The 19,540-nt window shown below is 42.3% G+C and overlaps 1 protein-coding gene across 3 annotated transcripts in view; it reads right to left on the bottom strand.

Moving 5' to 3' along the window:
• Positions 1-19,540, bottom strand: part of LOC139760419 (putative divalent cation/proton antiporter TMEM165) — a 231,960-nt gene that overhangs the window by 16,592 nt on the left and 195,828 nt on the right. For all 3 annotated transcript variants that reach the window (XM_071683600.1, XM_071683602.1, XM_071683601.1), the window contains one exon: positions 14,765-14,870. In XM_071683600.1, the coding sequence (XP_071539701.1) occupies positions 14,765-14,870 (106 nt within the window). The remainder of the gene's footprint in view (positions 1-14,764; positions 14,871-19,540) is intronic.

The raw sequence follows: 19,540 nt of genomic DNA, 5'->3' as shown, positions 1-19,540 counted from the left end.
TCGCCCCCTCCCCCACCCTATGATTCACTTCCGCTTCCATGGTTCCATCCGCTGCCAGATCCACTCCCAGATATCTAAAACACTTTACTTCCTCCAGTTTTTCTCCATCCAAACTTACCTCCCAATTGACTTGACCCTCAACCCTACTGTACCTAATAACCTTGCTCTTATTCACATTTACTCCCAACATTCTTCTTTCACACACTTTACCAAACTCAGTCACCAGCTTCTGCAGTTTCTCACATGAATCAGCCACCAGCGCTGTATCATCAGCGAACAACAGCTGACTCACTTCCCAAGCTCTCTCACCCACAACAAACTGCATACTTGACCCTCTTTCCAAAACTCTTGCATTCACCTCCCTAACAACCCCATCCATAAACAAATTAAACAACCATGGAGACATCACACACCCCTGCCGCAAACTTACATTCACTGAGAACCATTCACTTTCCTCTCACTTTCCTACACGAACACATGCCTTACATCCACGATAAAAACTTTACACCGCTTCTAACAACTTGCGTCCCACACCATATATTCTTAATACCTTCCACAGAGCATCTCTATCAACTCTATCATATGCCTTCTCCAGATCCATAAATGCTACATACAAATCCATTTGCTTTTCTAAGTATTTCTCACATACACTTTTCAAAGCAAACACCTGATCCACACATCTCTAACACTTCTGAAACCACCCTGCTCTTCCCCAATCTGATGCTCTGTACATGCCTTCACCCTCTCAATCAATATCCTCCCATTTAATTTACCAGGAATACTCAACAAACTTATACCTCTGTAATTTGAGCACTCACCTTTGTCCCCTTTGACTTTGTATAATGGCACTATGCAAGCATTCCGCTAATCCTCACGCACCTCACCATGAGTCATACATACATTAAATAACCTTACCAACCGGTCAACAACACAGTCACCCCCTTTTTTAATAAATTCCACTGCAATACCATCCAAACCTTCTACCTTGCTGGCTTTCATCTTCCGCAAAGCTGTTACTACCTCTCCCCTGTTTACCAAATCATTCTCCCTAATCCTCTCACTTAGCACTGCCACTCTATATCAAACACATTCAACATACCTTCAAAATACTAATTCCATCTTCTCACATCCCCACTACTTTCAGATATCTGGGAGTGAATCTGGCAGTGGATGGAACCATGGAAGCGGAAGTGAATGATAGGAAGGGAGAGAGGGCGAAAGTTGTGGGAGCGTTGAAAAATGTGTGGAAGTTGAGAACATAAACATATCAAACAACCATGGAGACATCACACACCCCTGCCGCAAACCTACATTCAATGAGAACCAATCACTTTACTCTCTGCAAAGGTGAGTAATGTGGCAGTTGAGGGAATAATTGGTATAAATGGGCTGTTCAGTGTTGTAAATGGAAATGGTGAAGAGCTTGTAGATTTATGTGCTGAAAAAGGACTGGTTATTGAGAATCCATTGACAATCCATTGACAGCATGTCGACCCCGGTATACCACATCGTTCCAATTCACGCCTTTCACCCTCCTGCATGTTCAGGCCCCGATCAATCAAAATCTTTTTCACTCAATCTTTCCACCTCCAATTTGGTCTCCCACTTCTCCTCATTCCCTCCAACTCTGATACATATATCCTCTTGGTCAATCTTTCCTCACTCATCCTCTCCATGTAACCAAACCATTTCAAAACACCCTCTTCTGCTCTCTCAACCACACTCTTTTTATTTCCACACATCTCTCTTACCCTATTATTACTTACACAATCAAACCACCTCACACCACATATTGTCCTCAAACATCTCATTTCCAGCACATCCACCCTCCTGCGCACAACTCTGTCCATAGCCCACGCCTTGCAACCATACAACATTGTTGGAACCACTATTACTTCAAACATACCCATTTTTGCTTTCCGAGATAATGTTCTCAACTTCCAAACATTCTTCAAAGCTCCCAGAATTTTCGCCCCCTCCCCCACCCTATGATTCACTTCCGCTTCCATGGTTCCATCCGATGCCATATCCACTCCCAGATATCTAAAACACTTTACTTCCTCCAGTTTTTCTCCATTCAAACTTACCTCCCAATTGACTTGACCCTCAACAATACTGCACCTAATAACCTTGCTCTTACTCACATTTATTCCCAACTTTCTTCTTTCACACACTTTACCAAACTCAGTCACCAGCTTCTGCAGTTTCTCACATGAATCTGCCACCAGCGCTGTATCATCAGCGAACAAGAACTGACTCACTTCCCAAGCTCTCTCATCCACAACAAACTGCATACTTGCCTCTCTTTCCAAAACTCTTGCATTCACCTCCCTAACAACCCCATCCATAAACAAATTAAACAACCATGGAGACATCACACACCCCTGCCGCAAACCTACATTCACTGAGAATCAATCACTTTCCTCTCTTCCTACACGTGCACAGGCCTTACATCCTCGATAAAAACTTTTCACTGCTTCTAACAACTTGGCTCCCACACCATATATTCTTAATACCTTCCACAGAGCATCTCTATCAACTCTATCATATGCCTTCTCCAGATCCATAAATGCTACATACAAATCCATTTGCTTTCTAAGTATTTCTCATATACATTTTTCAAAGCAAAACACCTGATCCACATATCCTCTACCACTTCTGAAACCACCCTGCTCTTCCCCAATCTGATGCTCTGTACATGCCTTCACCCTCTCAATCAAAACTCTCCCATATAATTTACCAGGAATACTCAACAAACTTACACCTCTGTAATTTGAGCACTCACTCTTATCCACTTTGCCTTTCTACAATGGCACTTTGCAAGCATTCCGCCAATCCTTAGGCACCTCACCATGAATCATACATACATTAAATAACCTTACCAATCAGTCAACAATACAGTCACTGCTATTTTTAATAAATTCCACTGCAATACCATCCAAACCTGCTGCCTTGCTGGCTTTCATCTTACACAAAGCTTTTACTACCTCTTCTCTGTTTACCAAAGCATTTTCCCTAACCCTCTCACTTTGCACACCACCTCTATCAAAACATCCTATATCTGCCACTCTATCATCAAACACATTCAACAAACCTTCAAAATACTCACTCCATCTCCTTCTCACATCACCACTACTTGTTATCACCTCCTCATTAGCGGGGGGCTAGAAACCCTCCCCTCCTTGTATTTTAACTTTCTAAAAGGGGAAGCGGAAGAAGGAGTCACATGGGGAGTGCTCATCCTCCTCGAAGGCTCAGATTGGGGTGTCTACATGTGTGTGGATGTAACCAAGATGAGAAAAAAGGAGAGATAGGTAGTATGTTTGAGGAAAGGAACCTGGATGTTTTGGCTCTGAGTGAAACAAAGCTCAAGGGTAAAGGGGAAGAGTGGTTTGGGAATGTCTTGGGAGTAAAGTCAGGGGTTAGTGAGAGGACAAGAGCAAGGGAAGGAGTAGCACTACTCCTGAAACAGGAGTGGTGGGAGTATGTGATAGAGTGTAAGAAAGTAAATTCTAGATTGATATGGGTAAAACTGAAAGCAGATGGATAGTGATGGGTGATTATTGGTACATATGCACCTGGGCATGAGAAGAAAGATCATGAGAGGCAAGTGTTTTGGGAGCAGCTGAATGAGTTCGTTAGTGGTTTTGATGCACAAGACCGGGTTACAGTGATGGGTGATTTGAATGCAAAGGTGAGTAATGTGGCAGTTGAGGGAATAATTGGTATACATGGGGTGTTCAGTGTTGTAAATGGATATGGTGAAGAGCTTGTAGATATATGTGCTGAAAAAGGATTGGTGATTGGGAATACCTGGTTTAAAAAGCGAGATATACATTAGTATATGTATGTAAGTAGGAGAGCAAAAATGGGTATATTTGAAGGAATAGTGGTTCCAACAATGTTGTATGGTTGCGAGGCGTGGGCTATGGATAGAGTTGTGCGCAGGAGGATGGATGTGCTGGAAATGAGATGTTTGAGGACAATGTGTGGTGTGAGGTGGTTTGATCGAGTGAGTAACGTAAGGGTAAGAGAGATGTGTGGAAATAAAAAGAGCGTGGTTGAGAGAGCAGAAGAGGGTGTTTTGAAGTGGTTTGGGCACATGGAGAGGATGAGTGAGGAAAGATTGACCAAGAGGATATATGTGTCAGAGGTGGAGGGAACAAGGAGAAGAGGGAGACCAAATTGGAGGTGGAAAGATGGAGTGAAAAAGATTTTGTGTGATCGGGGCCTGAACATGCAGGAGGGTGACAGGAGGGCAAGGAATAGAGTGAATTGGAGCGATGTGGTATACCGGGGTTGACGTGCTGTCAGTTGATTGAAGCAAGGCTTGTGAAGCGTCTGGGGTAAACCATGGAAAGCTGTGTAGGTATGTATATTTGCGTGTGTGGACGTATGTATATACATGTGTATGGGGGGGGTGGGCCATTTCTTTCGTCTGTTTCCTTGCGCTACCTCGCAAACGCGGGAGACAGCGACAAAGTACAAAAAAAAAAAAAAAAAAAAAAAAAAAAAAGTAGGAGAGATGGCCAGAGTGCGTTACTGGATTACATGTTAATTGATAGGCGCGCGAAAGAGAGACCGTTGGATGTTAATGTGCTGAGAGGTGCAAATGGAGCGATGTCTGATCATTATCTTGTGGAGGCGAAGGTGAAGATTTGTAGGGGTTTTCAGAAAGGAAAAGAGAATGTTGGGGTGAAGAGAGTATTGAGAGTAAGTGAGCTTGGAAAGGAGACCTTGTGTGAGGAAGTACCAGGAGAGACTGAACACAGAATGGAAAAAGGTGAGAACAAAGGAGGTAAGGGGAGTGAGGGAGAAATGGGATGTATTTAGGGAAGCAGTGATGGCTTGCGCAAAAGATGTTTGTGGCATGAGAAGCGTGAGAGATGGGCAGATTAGAAAGGGTAGTGAGTGGTGGGATGAAGAAGTAAGATTATTAGTGAAAAAGACGAGAGAGGCATTTGGACGATTTTTGCAGGGAAATACTGCAAATGAGTGGGAGATGTATAAAAGAAAGAGGCAGGAGGTCAAAAGAAAGGTGCAAGAGGTGAAAAAAGGGCAAATGAGAGTTGGGGTGAGAGAGTATCATTAAATTATAGGGAGAATAAAAAATGTTTTGGAAGGAGGTAAATAAAGTACGTAAGACAAGGGAACAAATGGGAGCTTCAGTGAAGGGGGGTAATGGGGAGGTGATAACAAGTAGTGGTGATGTGAGAAGGAGGTGGAGTGAGTATTTTCAAGTTTTGTTGAATGTGTTTGATGATAGAGTGGCAGATATAGGGTGTTTTGTTCGAGGTGGTTTGCAAAGTGAGAGGGTTAGGGAAAATGAATTGGTAAACAGAGAAGAGGTAGTAAAAGCTTTGCGGAAGATGAAAGCTGGCAAGGCAGTTGTCTTGGATGGTATGCAAGTGGAATTTATAAAAAAAAGGGGATGACTGTGTTGTTGACTGGTTGGTAAGGTAATTTAATGTACGTATGATTCATGGTGAGGTGCCTGAGGATTGGCGGAATGCCTGCATAGTGCCATTGTACAAAGGCAAAGGGGACAAAAGTGAGTGCTCAAATTACAGAGGTATAAGTTTGAGTATTCCTGGTAAATCATATGGGAGGGTATTGATTGAGACGGTGAAGGCATGTACAGAACATCAGATTGGGGAAGAGCAGTGTGGTTTCAGAAGTGGTAGAGGATGTGTAGATCAGGTGTCTGCTTTGAGGAATGTATGTGAGAAATACTTAGAAAAGCAAATAGATTTGTATGTAGCGTTTATGGATCTGGAGAAGGCATATGATAGAGTTGATAGAGATGCTCTGTGGAAGCCAAGTTGTTAGAAGCAGTGAAAAGTTTTTATCGAGGATGTAAGGCATGTGTACGTGTGGGAAGAGAGGAAAGTGATTGGTTCTCAGTGAATGTAGGTTTGCGGCAGGGATGTGTGATGTCTCCAAGGTTGTTTAATTTGTTTATGGATGGGGTTGTTAGGGAGGTGAATGCAAGAGTTTTTGGAAAGAGGGGAAAGTATGCAGTCTGTTGTGGATGAGAGAGCTTGGGAAGTGAGTCAGTTGTTTTTCACTCATGGTACAGCACTGGTGGCTGTTTCATGTGAGAAACTGCAGAAGCTGGTGACTGAGTTTGGTAAAGTGTGTGAAAGAAGAAAGTTGAGAGTAAATGTGAATAAGAGCAAGGTTATTAGGTACAGTAGGATTGAGGGTCAAGTCAATTGGGAGGTAAGTTTGAATGGAGAAAAACTGGGGGAAGTGAAGTGTTTTAGATATCTGGGAGTGGATTTAGCAGCAGATGGAACCATGGAAGCGAAAGTGAATCATAGGGCGGGGGAGGGGGCGAAAATTCTGGGAGCCTTGAAGAATGTGTGGAAGTTGAGAACATCATCTCGGAAAGCAAAAATGGGTATGTTTGAAGGAATACTGTTTCCAACAATGTTGCATGGTTGCGAGGCGTGAGCCATGGACAGAGTTCTGCGCAGGAGGGTGGATGTGCTGGAAATGAGATGTTTGAGGACAACATGTGGTGTGAGGTGGTTTGATCGAGTAAGTAATAACAGGGTAAGAGAGATGTGTGGTAAATAAAAGAGTGTGGTTGAGAGAGCAGAAGAGGGTGTTTTGAAATGGTTTGGTCACATGGAGAGAATGAGTGAGGAAAGATTGACGAGGAGGATATATGTGTCAGAGGTGGAGGGAACGAGGAGAAGTGGGAGACCGAATTGGAGGTGGAAAGATGGAGTGAAAAAGATCTTGAGTGATCGGGGCCTGAACATGCAGGAGGGTGAAAGGCGGACAAGGAATAGAGTGAATTGGATCAATGTGGTATACCGGGGCTGACGTGCTGTCAATGGATTGAATCAAGGCATGTGAAGCGTCTGGGGTAAACCATGGAAAGTTCTGTGGGGTCTGGATGTGGAAAGGGAGCTGTGGTTTCGGGCATTATTACATGACAACTAGAGACTGAGTGTGAACGAATGGGGACTTTGTTGTCTTTTCCTAGCACTACCTCGCACACATGTGGGGGGAGGGGGTTGTTATTCCATATGTGGCGAAGTGGCGATGGGAATGAATAAAGGCAGACAGTGTGAATTGCGTGCATGTGTATATATGTATGTGTACATTGAGATGTATGGGTATGTATATTTGCGTGTGGATGTGTATGTATATACATGTGTATGGGGGTGGGTTGGGCCATTTCTTTCGTCTGTTTCCTTGCGCTACCTCGCAAACGCAGGAGACAGCGATAAAGCAAAATAATATAATAATAAAATATTTATATTTATTTTATTTATTTTGCTTTGTCACTGTCTCCCGCATTTGAGGTAGCGCAAGGAAACAGACGAAAGAAATGGCCCAACCCATCCCCATACACATGTATATACATACACGTCCACACATGCAAATATACATACCCATACATCTTTTTTTTTTTTTGTCGCTGTCTCCCGCGTTTGCAAGGTAGCGCAAGGAAACAGACGAAAGAAATGGCCCAACCCATCCCCATACACATGTATATACATACGTCCACACACGCAAATATACATACCTACACAGCTTTCCATGGTTTACCCCAGATGCTTCACATGCCCTGATTCAATCCACCGACAGCACGTCAACCCCGGTACACCACATCGCTCCAATTCACTCTATTCCTTGCCCTCCTTTCACCCTCCTGCATGTTCAGGCCCCGATCACACAAAATCTTTTTCACTCCATCTTTCCACCTCCAATTTGGTCTCCCTCTTCTCCTCGTTCCCTCCACCTCCGACACATATATCCTCTTGGTCAATCTTTCCTCACTCATTCTCTCCATGTGCCCAAACCATTTCAAAACACCCTCTTCTGCTCTCTCAACCACGCTCTTTTTATTTCCACACATCTCTCTTACCCTTACGTTACTTACTCGATCAAACCACCTCACACCACACATTGTCCTCAAACATCTCATTTCCAGCACATCCATCCTCCTGCGCACAACTCTATCCATAGCCCACGCCTCACAACCATACAACATTGTTGGAACCACTATTCCTTCAAACATACCCATTTTTGCTTTCCAAGATAATGTTCTCGACTTCCACACATTCTTCAAGGCTCCCAGAATTTTTGCCCCCTCCCCCACCCTATGATCCACTTCCGCTTCCATGGTTCCATCCGCTGCCAGATCCACTCCCAGATATCTAAAACACTTCACTTCCTCCAGTTTTTCTCCATTCAAACTCACCTCCCAATTGACTTGACCCTCAACCCTACTGTACCTAATAACCTTGCTCTTATTCACATTTACTCTTAACTTTCTTCTTTCACACACTTTACCAAACTCAGTCACCAGCTTCTGCAGTTTCTCACATGAATCAGCCACCAGCGCTGTATCATCCGCGAACAACAACTGACTCACTTCCCAAGCTCTCTCATCCCCAACAGACTTCATACTTGCCCCTCTTTCCAAAACTCTTGCATTCACCTCCCTAACAACCCCATCCATAAACAAATTAAACAACCATGGAGACATCACACACCCCTGCCGCAAACCTACATTCACTGAGAACCAATCACTTTCCTCTCTTCCTACACGTACACATGCCTTACATCCTCGATAAAAACTTTTCACTGCTTCTAACAACTTGCCTCCCACACCATATATTCTTAATACCTTCCACAGAGCATCTCTATCAACTCTATCATATGCCTTCTCCAGATCCATAAATGCTACATACAAATCCATTTGCTTTTCTAAGTATTTCTCACATACATTCTCCAAAGCAAACACCTGATCCACACATCCTCTACCACTTCTGAAACCACACTGCTCTCCCCAATCTGATGCTCTGTACATGCCTTCACCCTCTCAATCAATACCCTCCCATATAATTTACCAGGAATACTCAACAAACTTATACCTCTGTAATTTGAGCACTCACTCTTATCCCCTTTGCCTTTGTACAATGGCACTATGCACGCATTCCGCCAATCCTCAGGCACCTCACCGTGAGTCATACATACATTAAATAACCTTACCAACCAGTCAACAATACAGTCACCCCCTTTTTCAATAAATTCCACTGCAATACCATCCAAACCTGCTGCCTTGCCGGCTTTCATCTTCCGCAAAGCTGTTACTACCTCTCCCCTGTTTACCAAATCATTTTCCCTAACCCTCTCACTTTGCACACCACCTCGACCAAAACACCCTATATCTGCCAGTCTATCATCAAATACATTCAACAAACCTTCAAAATACTCACTCCATCTCCTTCTCACATCACCACTACTTGTTATCACCTCCCCATTTGCGCCCTTCACTGAAGTTCCCATTTGCTCCCTTGTCTTACGCACTTTATTTACCTCCTTCCAGAACATCTTTTTTTTTTTTTTTTTCTTATACTTTGTCGCTGTCTCCCGCGTTTGCGAGGTAGCGCAAGGAAACAGACGAAAGAAATGGCCCAACCCCCCCCCATACACATGTACATACACACGTCCACACATGCAAATATACATACCTACACAGCTTTCCATGGTTTACCCCAAACGCTTCACATGCCTTGATTCAATCCACTGACAGCACGTCAACCCCTGTATACCACATCGCTCCAATTCACTCTATTCCTTGCCCTCCTTTCACCCTCCTGCATGTTCAGGCCCCGATCACACAAAATCTTTTTCACTCCATCTTTCCACCTCCAATTTGGTCTCCCTCTTCTCCTCGTTCCCTCCACCTCCGACACATATATCCTCTTGGTCAATCTTTCCTCACTCATTCTCTCCATGTGCCCAAACCATTTCAAAACATCCTCTTCTGCTCTCTCAACCACGCTCTTTTTATTTCCACACATCTCTCTTACCCTTACGTTACTTACTCGATCAAACCACCTCACACCACACATTTTCCTCAAACATCTCATTTCCAGCACATCCATCCTCCTGCGCACATCTCTATCCATAGCCCACGCCTCGCAACCATACAACATTGTTGGAACCACTATTCCTTCAAACATACCCATTTTTGCTTTCCGAGATAATGTTCTCGACTTCCACACATTTTTCAAGGCTCCCAAAATTTTCGCCCCCTCCCCCACCCTATGATCCACTTCCGCTTCCATGGTTCCATCCGCTGACAGATCCACTCCCAGATATCTAAAACACTTCACTTCCTCCAGTTTTTCTCCATTCAAACTCACCTCCCAATTGACTTGACCCTCACCCCTACTGTACCTAATAACCTTGCTCTTATTCACATTTACTCTTAACTTTCTTCTTCCACACACTTTACCAAACTCAGTCACCAGCTTCTGCAGTTTCTCACATGAATCAGCCACCAACGCTGTATCATCAGCGAACAACAACTGACTCACTTCCCAAGCTCTCTCATCCCCAACAGACTTCATACTTGCCCCTCTTTCCAGGACTCTTGCATTTACCTCCCTAACAACCCCATCCATAAACAAATTAAACAACCATGGAGACATCACACACCCCTGCCGCAAACCTACATTCACTGAGAACCAATCACTTTCCTCTCTTCCTACACGTACACATGCCTTACATCCTCGATAAAAACTTTTCACTGCTTCTAACAACTTGCCTCCCACACCATATATTCTTAATACCTTCCACAGAGCATCTCTATCAACTCTATCATATGCCTTCTCCAGATCCATAAATGCTACATACAAATCCATTTGCTTTTCTAAGTATTTCTCACATACATTCTTCAAAGCAAACACCTGATCCACACATCCTCTACCACTTCTGAAACCGCACTGCTCTTCCCCAATCTGATGCTCTGTACATGCCTTCACCCTCTCAATCAATACCCTCCCATATAATTTACCAGTAATACTCAACAAACTTATACCTCTGTAATTTGAGCACTCACTCTTATCCCCTTTGCCTTTGTACAATGGCACTATGCACGCTTTCCGCCAATCCTCAGGCACCTCACCATGAGTCATACATACATTAAATAACCTTACCAACCAGTCAACAATACAGTCACCCCCTTTTTTAATAACTTCCACTGCAATACCATCCAAACCTGCTGCCTTGCCGGCTTTCATCTTCCGCAAAGCTTTTACTACCTCTTCTCTGTTTACCAAATCATTTTCCCTAACCCTCTCACTTTGCACACCACCTCGACCAAAACACCCTATATCTGCCACTCTGTCATCAGACACATTCAACAAACCTTCAAAATACTCATTCCATCTCCTTCTCACATCACCGCTACTTGTTATCACCTCCCCATTTACGCCCTTCACTGAAGTTCCCATTTGCTCCCTTGTCTTACGCACCCTATTTACCTCCTTCCAGAACATCTTTTTATTCTCCCTAAAATTTACTGATAGTCTCTCACCCCAACTCTCATTTGTCCTTTTTTTCACCTCTTGCACCTTTCTCTTGACCTCCTGTCTCTTTCTTTTATACTTCTCCCACTCAATTGCATTTTTTCCCTGCAAAAATCGTCCAAATGCCTCTCTCTTCTCTTTCACTAATACTCTTACTTCTTCATCCCACCACTCACTACCCTTTCTAAACAGCCCACCTCCCACTCTTCTCATGCCACAAGCATCTTTTGCGCAATCCATCACTGATTCCCTAAATACATCCCATTCCTCCCCCACTCCCCTTACTTCCATTGTTCTCACCTTTTTCCATTCTGTACACAGTCTCTCCTGGTACTTCCCCACACAGGTCTCCTTCCCAAGCTCACTTACTCTCACCACCTTCTTCACCCCAACATTCACTCCTCTTTTCTGAAAACCCATACTAATCTTCACCTTAGCCTCCACAAGATAATGATCAGACATCCCTCCAGTTGCACCTCTCAGCACATTAACATCCAAAAGTCTCTCTTTCGCACGCCTGTCAATTAACACGTAATCCAATAACGCTCTCTGGCCATCTCTCCTACTTACATAAGTATACTTATGTATATCTCGCTTTTTAAACCAGGTATTCCCAGGTATTTGTATTAACTTTCTAAGATGGGAAACAGAATCTTTTTATTCTCCCTAAAATTTAATGATACTCTCTCACCCCAACTCTCATTTGCCCTTTTTTTCACCTCTTGCACCTTTCTCTTGACCTCCTGTCTCTTTCTTTTATACGTCTCCCACTCAATTGCATTTTTTCCCTGCAAAAATCGTCCAAATGCCTCTCTCTTCTCTTTCACTAATACTCTTACTTCTTCATCCCACCACTCACTACCCTTTCTAATCAACCCACCTCCCACTCTTCTCATGCCACAAGCATCTTTTGCGCAATCCATCACTGATTCCCTAAATACATCCCATTCCTCCCCCACTCCCCTTACTTCCATTGTTCTCACCTTTTTCCATTCTGTACTCAGTCTCTCCTGGTACTTCCTCACACAAGTCTCCTTCCCAAGCTCACTTACTCTCACCACCCTCTTCACCCCAACATTCACTCTTTTTTTCTGAAAACCCCTACAAATCTTCACCTTAGCCTCCACAAGATAATGATCAGACATCCCTCCAGTTGCACCTCTCAGCACATTAACATCCAAAAGTCTCTCTTTCGTGCGCCTGTCAATTAACACGTAATCCAATAACGCTCTCTGGCCATCTCTCCTACTTACATAAGTATACTTATGTATATCTCGCTTTTTAAACCAGGTATTCCCAATCATCAGTCCTTTTTCAGCACATAAATCTACAAGCTCTTCACCATTTCCATTTACAACACTGAACACCCCATGTATACCAATTATTCCCTCAACTGCCACATTACTCACCTGTGCATTCAAATCACCCATCACTATAACCCGGTCTCGTACATCAAAACCACTAACACACTCATTCAGCTGCTCCCAAAACACTTGCCTCTCATGATCTTTCTTCTCATGCCCAGGTGCATATGCACCAAGAATCACCCATCTCTCTCCATCAACTTTCAGTTTTACCCATATTAATCGAGAATTTACTTTCTTACATTCTATCACATACTCAATGTACACAGATATATACACAGACAGACACATACATATATACAAATGCACACAATTCACACCGTCTGCCTTTATTCATCCCCATCACCACCTTGCCACACATGGAATAACATCCCCCTCCCCTCTCATGTGTGGGAGGTAGCGCTAGGAAAAGACAACAAAGGCCCCATTCGTTCACACTCAGTCTCTAGCTGTCATGCAATAATGCCCGAAACATGTGTACATGTGTATATATGTATATGTCTGTGTATGTATATGTATGTATATGGTGAATTGTATATCTATGTATATGTGTGTGTGAGGTTGTTTATGTGTGTACATATGTATGTGGGTGGGTTGGGCCATTCCTCATCTATTTCCTTGCGCTACCTCACTAATAAGGGAGACAGCGATTAAGCATGATATAATATATATAATATACTTATTGTTATGTAAACCAAAGTGCATGCATGTATGCTGAATGATAGTGATGGAAGTGCCTGATTGCAGAATAAGTGATGAGCAAGGGTGTTTTAGGAAAGTTAGGGGATGTGTGGAACAAATTTTTGGGACAAAAAAGATTGTGAAAAAGTATCTTGCAAAAGGTAAGAAGCTGTAAGGAGCTTTTAATGGTCTAAAAAAGGCACATCAAAGAGTTAAATGTAATACTTCATGGGATATGTTATGGATATATAGGAAAGAGGGACAAATGTTGGCAAAGAAAATGTAAAGGTGGATGGAGAGTCGAGTGAAAGTTCCAGTACATGTTTGGGTGTGAGGTAGGGCTGTGATGTCATCGTAGCTTTATAACAGACATATGCACATAGGGAAAAGAAGGGAAAAAGGGTGCAGAGATGGAGTGTGATTGTGAGGTATGGTAGCTAACAACATGCCTATTTGTGGATGATAATGTGTCGAATGCTAAGAGTGAAGAGGTGTTGCAGAAGGATGTAACTGTGTTTTATGATGTAAGCATAGACAACTGAAGGCAAGTGTAAGAAAAGTAAAGTAATGGTGTCTGAAAGGAAAAATAGTGAAAGTACAGATTCTGCATAACCCTAAAGTGTGAAAGAAGAAAGGGTATTAAACTGTGCTACAGATATGAAGGCAAAAGACTTGAAGAGGTGAGAGAATTAAGTATTTAGGAGCTATCTTGGGTAAGTTTGGTGAAATGGAAGAAGAGGTAAGGGAAAGAGCACTACAAGGTATAAGTCATTGAGTCCCTTAATAGAATAATGAAGGGTGGATGTGCAAGTATGGAAGTGAAGAAAGGATTAAGGGATAGCATAGTCCTTCCAACCCTGACCTATGCAGCCAAAATATGGACATGGTATGAGTCAGAAAGGTAAAAAACCCAGGCTGTAGAAAAGAGCTATTTGAGAGGAGCAAGTGGTATGACTAAATGGAAAGAAAGAAGAAGTGATGGGGTGTGTGAGAGATGAGGTATGACAGATAATGCAAAGGGACTGAACTGTGGGGTGAAAGATTGGATGAAACACAATACTTTGAGGTAGTTTGGGCATGTAGAAAGAATGCAAGATGGGGAGTTTGCATGGAAAGTGCATGATAGTACAATTAATGGGGTTGGTGCAAGAGGAAGACCACCTGTGACATGAGGAATAGAGTGGAAGAGTACTGGAGGAGGAGAAATGGAGGAAGAATGCATGAAATGGTGTATGCAAGGGAGGTATGTAAGGACAGGGATAAGTGGAGATTCCTTTGCTGTGGCCTCTCCCTTGATAGGAGTTCCCCTGAGGGAATGGACACCAGAGATATAAATAGTGAGATAGATAAATAGAAAACAAATAACCTTTTTCTCACCTGTTCTGACAGATATTCTAGTGGCTATTATACGTCCACCAATAACAGCAAGACCTGTACATAAAAAGTGACCCAGCAATCCACCAATTATCACACCATATACATCCTGAAAAAGAGAAACACTTTTGAATACAAATATCATATGAAAAAACAGTATTTCCAAGATTAAAATATTTTGAACCTACAGTAAAGTTTCACAAATTTTCTAAACATTATCTGATAATATCAATATTCTTAATTTTCATTTACTGTCTCTACAAATGTTTCAGACTCATAACTAACTTAAACATACTCTTATTTGATATGTGTATAATCTGTATCTACTACTAACTGTCTTTTGTAACTTACCACTACCTGTATCAGTTTGCTGACAATACACACCCATCACCTAAAGGCTCTATCAAGGATATTTTACAGACACAAAGAGATAGAAATGATGTACTGGCTCAATTTGCAATAAAAAAAAAAATGTCACAAATATCCCATAGTTTTTCATTGATTTATCTATAACTACCACAATCCTCTCAAAATTAATGAGAAGCACTCAGCATCCAGCAGTTGTGCCAGTGACACAAAAACACAGATAAACTATCAGGTGTGATGTAAAACTGGATGTGTTCATGTGATATGATAGTGGATGGAGTACTATCAATATCAGTAAAGTAACTTACTATAATGATAAACACAGCAGTTAGTTAGGAACCACCGACCAGGGAGGTATCTATCTATCTATTCATCTATCTATCTATATCTCTGATGCCTGTTCCAAGGCATCAGAGTCACCATAACTAAAGAGTTCTAGTGCCGTTTCCTAGCCTTTAGTGCCTCACCCTTAATAGGAGGGTTAATGATAGCTTTGTAGCGAGATAGCACTTCAGTGGCTGTAAAGCTGCACCTTTCTGACCCATATAGCTGTTTTTTCTTTCTGCCTCACCCACATGTGGCTGCTGATGTTCTGTCCACAAGAATACAATCTCTCCCTATCACACACTACTCTTGGCAACACTTAACTTACAAAACTCATTCTTTTGGCAAAATGGTGGGAGCAACATACAGAAGTAGTAGGAACAAATGTTAATTAGAAGAATTAGGAAGAAATACTAGGTTGGAACATTAGGCAGGGACATTTGGGAGGCACATCAGGTAGAAGCAGCCACTAGGAATATTAGGTAGAAGCCTACAGAAACACTGCGTTATGACTGCCCTCAGCCAGTGGATTGGTAAGGGTGAGACTAAATCCTAAAAAGCAGCACTTGAATTTCACCATTTATGGAGACTTCTGCCATGGCCACTCCCTTGAAGGAGTTTCCAGAGGGAACAGGCATCAGAGATATAGAAAGATAGATAGATAGAGATGTTATATGTGTTAATCTTATCAATATTTACAATGTAATTCATATTTCTCATTATGTTAAACTAATTCTTAATAAGTTTCTAGTTAAATTCATTACATTTCTGAGAAGATTCTCCACCATGCAGGAACATATCTCCAATTCTATAATGGTATTCTATAGAGAATTTTTTTTTTTTTTTTTTTTTTTTTTTTTTTTAAACTTTGTCGCTGTCTCCCGCGTTTGCGAGGTAGCGCAAGGAAACAGACGAAAGAAATGGCCCAACCCCCCCCATACACATGTATATACATACGTCCACACACGCAAATATACATACCTACACAGCTTTCCATGGTTTACCCCAGACGCTTCACATGCCTTGATTCAATCCACTGACAGCACGTCAGCCCCGGTATACCACATCGCTCCAATTCACTCTGTTCCTTGCCCTCCTTTCACCCTCCTGCATGTTCAGGCCCCGATCACACAAAATCTTTTTCACTCCATCTTTCCACCTCCAATTTGGTCTCCCTCTTCTCCTTGTTCCCTCCACCTCCGACACATATATCCTCTTGGTCAATCTTTCCTCACTCATCCTCTCCATGTGCCCAAACCACTTCAAAACACCCTCTTCTGCTCTCTCAACCACGCTCTTTTTATTTCCACACATCTCTCTTACCCTTACGTTACTCACTCGATCAAACCACCTCACACCACACATTGTCCTCAAACATCTCATTTCCAGCACATCCATCCTCCTGCGCACAACTCTATCCATAGCCCACGCCTCGCAACCATACAACATTGTTGGAACCACTATTCCTTCAAACATACCCATTTTTGCTTTCCGAGATAATGTTCTTGACTTCCACACATTCTTCAAGGCCCCCAGAATTTTCGCCCCCTCCCCCACCCTATGATCCACTTCCGCTTCCATGGTTCCATCCGCTGCCAGATCCACTCCCAGATATCTAAAACACTTCACTTCCTCCAGTTTTTCTCCATTCAAACTCACCTCCCAATTGACTTGACCCTCAACCCTACTGTACCTAATAACCTTGCTCTTATTCACATTTACTCTTAACTTTCTTCTTCCACACACTTTACCAAACTCAGTCACCAGCTTCTGCAGTTTCACACATGAATCAGCCACCAGTGCTGTGTCATCAGCGAACAACAACTGACTCACTTCCCAAGCTCTCTCATCCCCAACAGACTTCATACTTGCCCCTCTTTCCAAAACTCTTGCATTTACCTCCCTAACAACCCCATCCATAAACAAATTAAACAACCATGGAGACATCACACACCCCTGCCGCAAACCTACATTCACTGAGAACCAATCACTTTCCTCTCTTCCTACATGTACACATGCCTTACATCCTCGATAAAAACTTTTCACTGCTTCTAACAACTTTCCTCCCACACCATATATTCTTAATACCTTCCACAGAGCATCTCTATCAACTCTATCTCTATAGAGAAATGGCAATCAATATAAAAAATTTCATTTTCAGAATGGTTTTACAGGAATGTAACCCATTCATAAGTCAAAGGATGGAAGGACTAATCACTTTCTAATCCTTTATTAGTTACGGTACCTGTAATACCCTTAAACAAAACTTATAACATTCTGTTCTTACAGGCTAATTGGTAAGCCATACAGGCGTGAACCTAAACCCACTCACTCAATTCCATCTTGACCCTTAAGATGTGGCCTTTATCAATTGAAGCACTGTACAGGAATGGTGACCCACATCAACTGATACACTATACAGGAATGATGGCCCATATAAATTGATGCACTGTATGGGAAAAGACCTACATAATCTACTTTTCCTGCCTCTGTTTAAATATCAAGCTGATTTTCTGTACCACTATAGCCTATGGAGGTTTCTTCCAACACCAGGAATGTAAGAAAAAATATTCTGTTTTCCTCAATACCCTCACAACTGCCACTATAGAGGCTAGCTGTGTGGGTATAGTGACCCAGTAGAAAATATGCAGACTGTTGGATGACCTAAATGACTAGGAGGAACATACTGTATTAGGTGGTAAAGAAAGTAAAGAATAATGAAATCAGAAAAAATAAGTGACAAAAGTAAAGAATAATGAAATCAGAAGAAATAAGTGACAGAGTGATTTCAGCAAAGTTACATAAAGAGGATGGGGGCCAGAAAGGGATGTGTCCCTGCTAACCTTGTGCTTGGCTTTTGTTCACATGGAAGAAATCACGTAACTGCACCTAATTTTCTCTTTATGTAATCCTGAGATGAAGCAGGGTTTTGATAGTGAGAGAGAGAGAGAGAGAGAGAGAGAGAGAGAGAGAGAGAGAGAGAGAGAGAGAGAGAGAGAGAGAGAGAGAGAGAGAGAGAGAGAGAGAGAGAGAGAGAGAGAGAGAGAGAGAGAGATAACGAGAGAGAGAGAGACGAGAGAGAGAGAGAGAGAGAGAGAGAGAGAGAGAGAGAGAGAGAGAGAGAGAGAGAGAGAAGGAACATTTCCAAAGAAATACACTCTTCCAATATTTTTCACACACATGATAGTCACTCTCCCTGCTTTCAAGTACATGATAAGGAAATACTTAGCAAGCTAATCATATCCTACATGAGGCCAAAACTAATACAGGTACACCACCGAATTTCCAGCAACTGATGGTTCGGCACCTCTTTTAGTCCGGGCAAAATTACGTGAGGGAACTTGAAATTACCGCGGCCACCAGACTAGTTTACTGGGTAGCCACAGATGGCATTGTGTGTAGGGAGCGCTTATTTACATTCTTTACACTGCACTTGGTGGTGGTGATACCACAAGTCTGTGAGATTCTTAGCTTATTTAGCTTAAATTTAACCCTAGCTATGGCTTCTAAGACATACCAGAGTGTAAGTCAGTTGTGATGTCAAACTTAAACACCAGTCCATATTGATCCAAGATAAAGTAGAAATGTTGAAAAAATGGTCCGTGGTGTTTCGGTGCGTAAGCTTACGGTGTTGGTTCATCAACTGTTTATGATACAAAGAAGCAAAGGGAGAAAATATTGAAGTTCTATGCAGACAGTGATTCCAAGAAGCAAATGACGATTAGAAAAACTATGAAAGATGGTAAGAGTAGTGAGCATGATCCAGTGATGATGGAATGGTTTCGACAGCATCGGAGTAATGGAGTGGACTTGTCAGTTAGCATGATAATGGACCAGGTTAAGTTGTTATATACAGAACTTGAATTACAACATGAGCGTGACTATAGTTAAGGATGACTTCAAGATTCAAGAAGAGTCACGGAATTTCCATGAATAAAGTGTGAGGAGAAAAGCGGTCTGCAAACCACGAAGGAGCTGCCGAGTATGTGGATGAATTTGTGAAACTCTTAGCTGGAGAGCACCTGTCCTGAGTAGGTGTATAAGTATCTGTATTTCATTCATTTATCTAATTTACATTTAATATTTGTA

This window comes from Panulirus ornatus, chromosome 36 (genome assembly GCF_036320965.1).
Source record: "Panulirus ornatus isolate Po-2019 chromosome 36, ASM3632096v1, whole genome shotgun sequence".
NCBI lineage: Eukaryota > Metazoa > Arthropoda > Malacostraca > Decapoda > Palinuridae > Panulirus > Panulirus ornatus.
The sequence above is the reverse complement of the archived record's forward strand: the minus strand, read 5'-3'. Positions and strand labels throughout refer to the sequence as shown.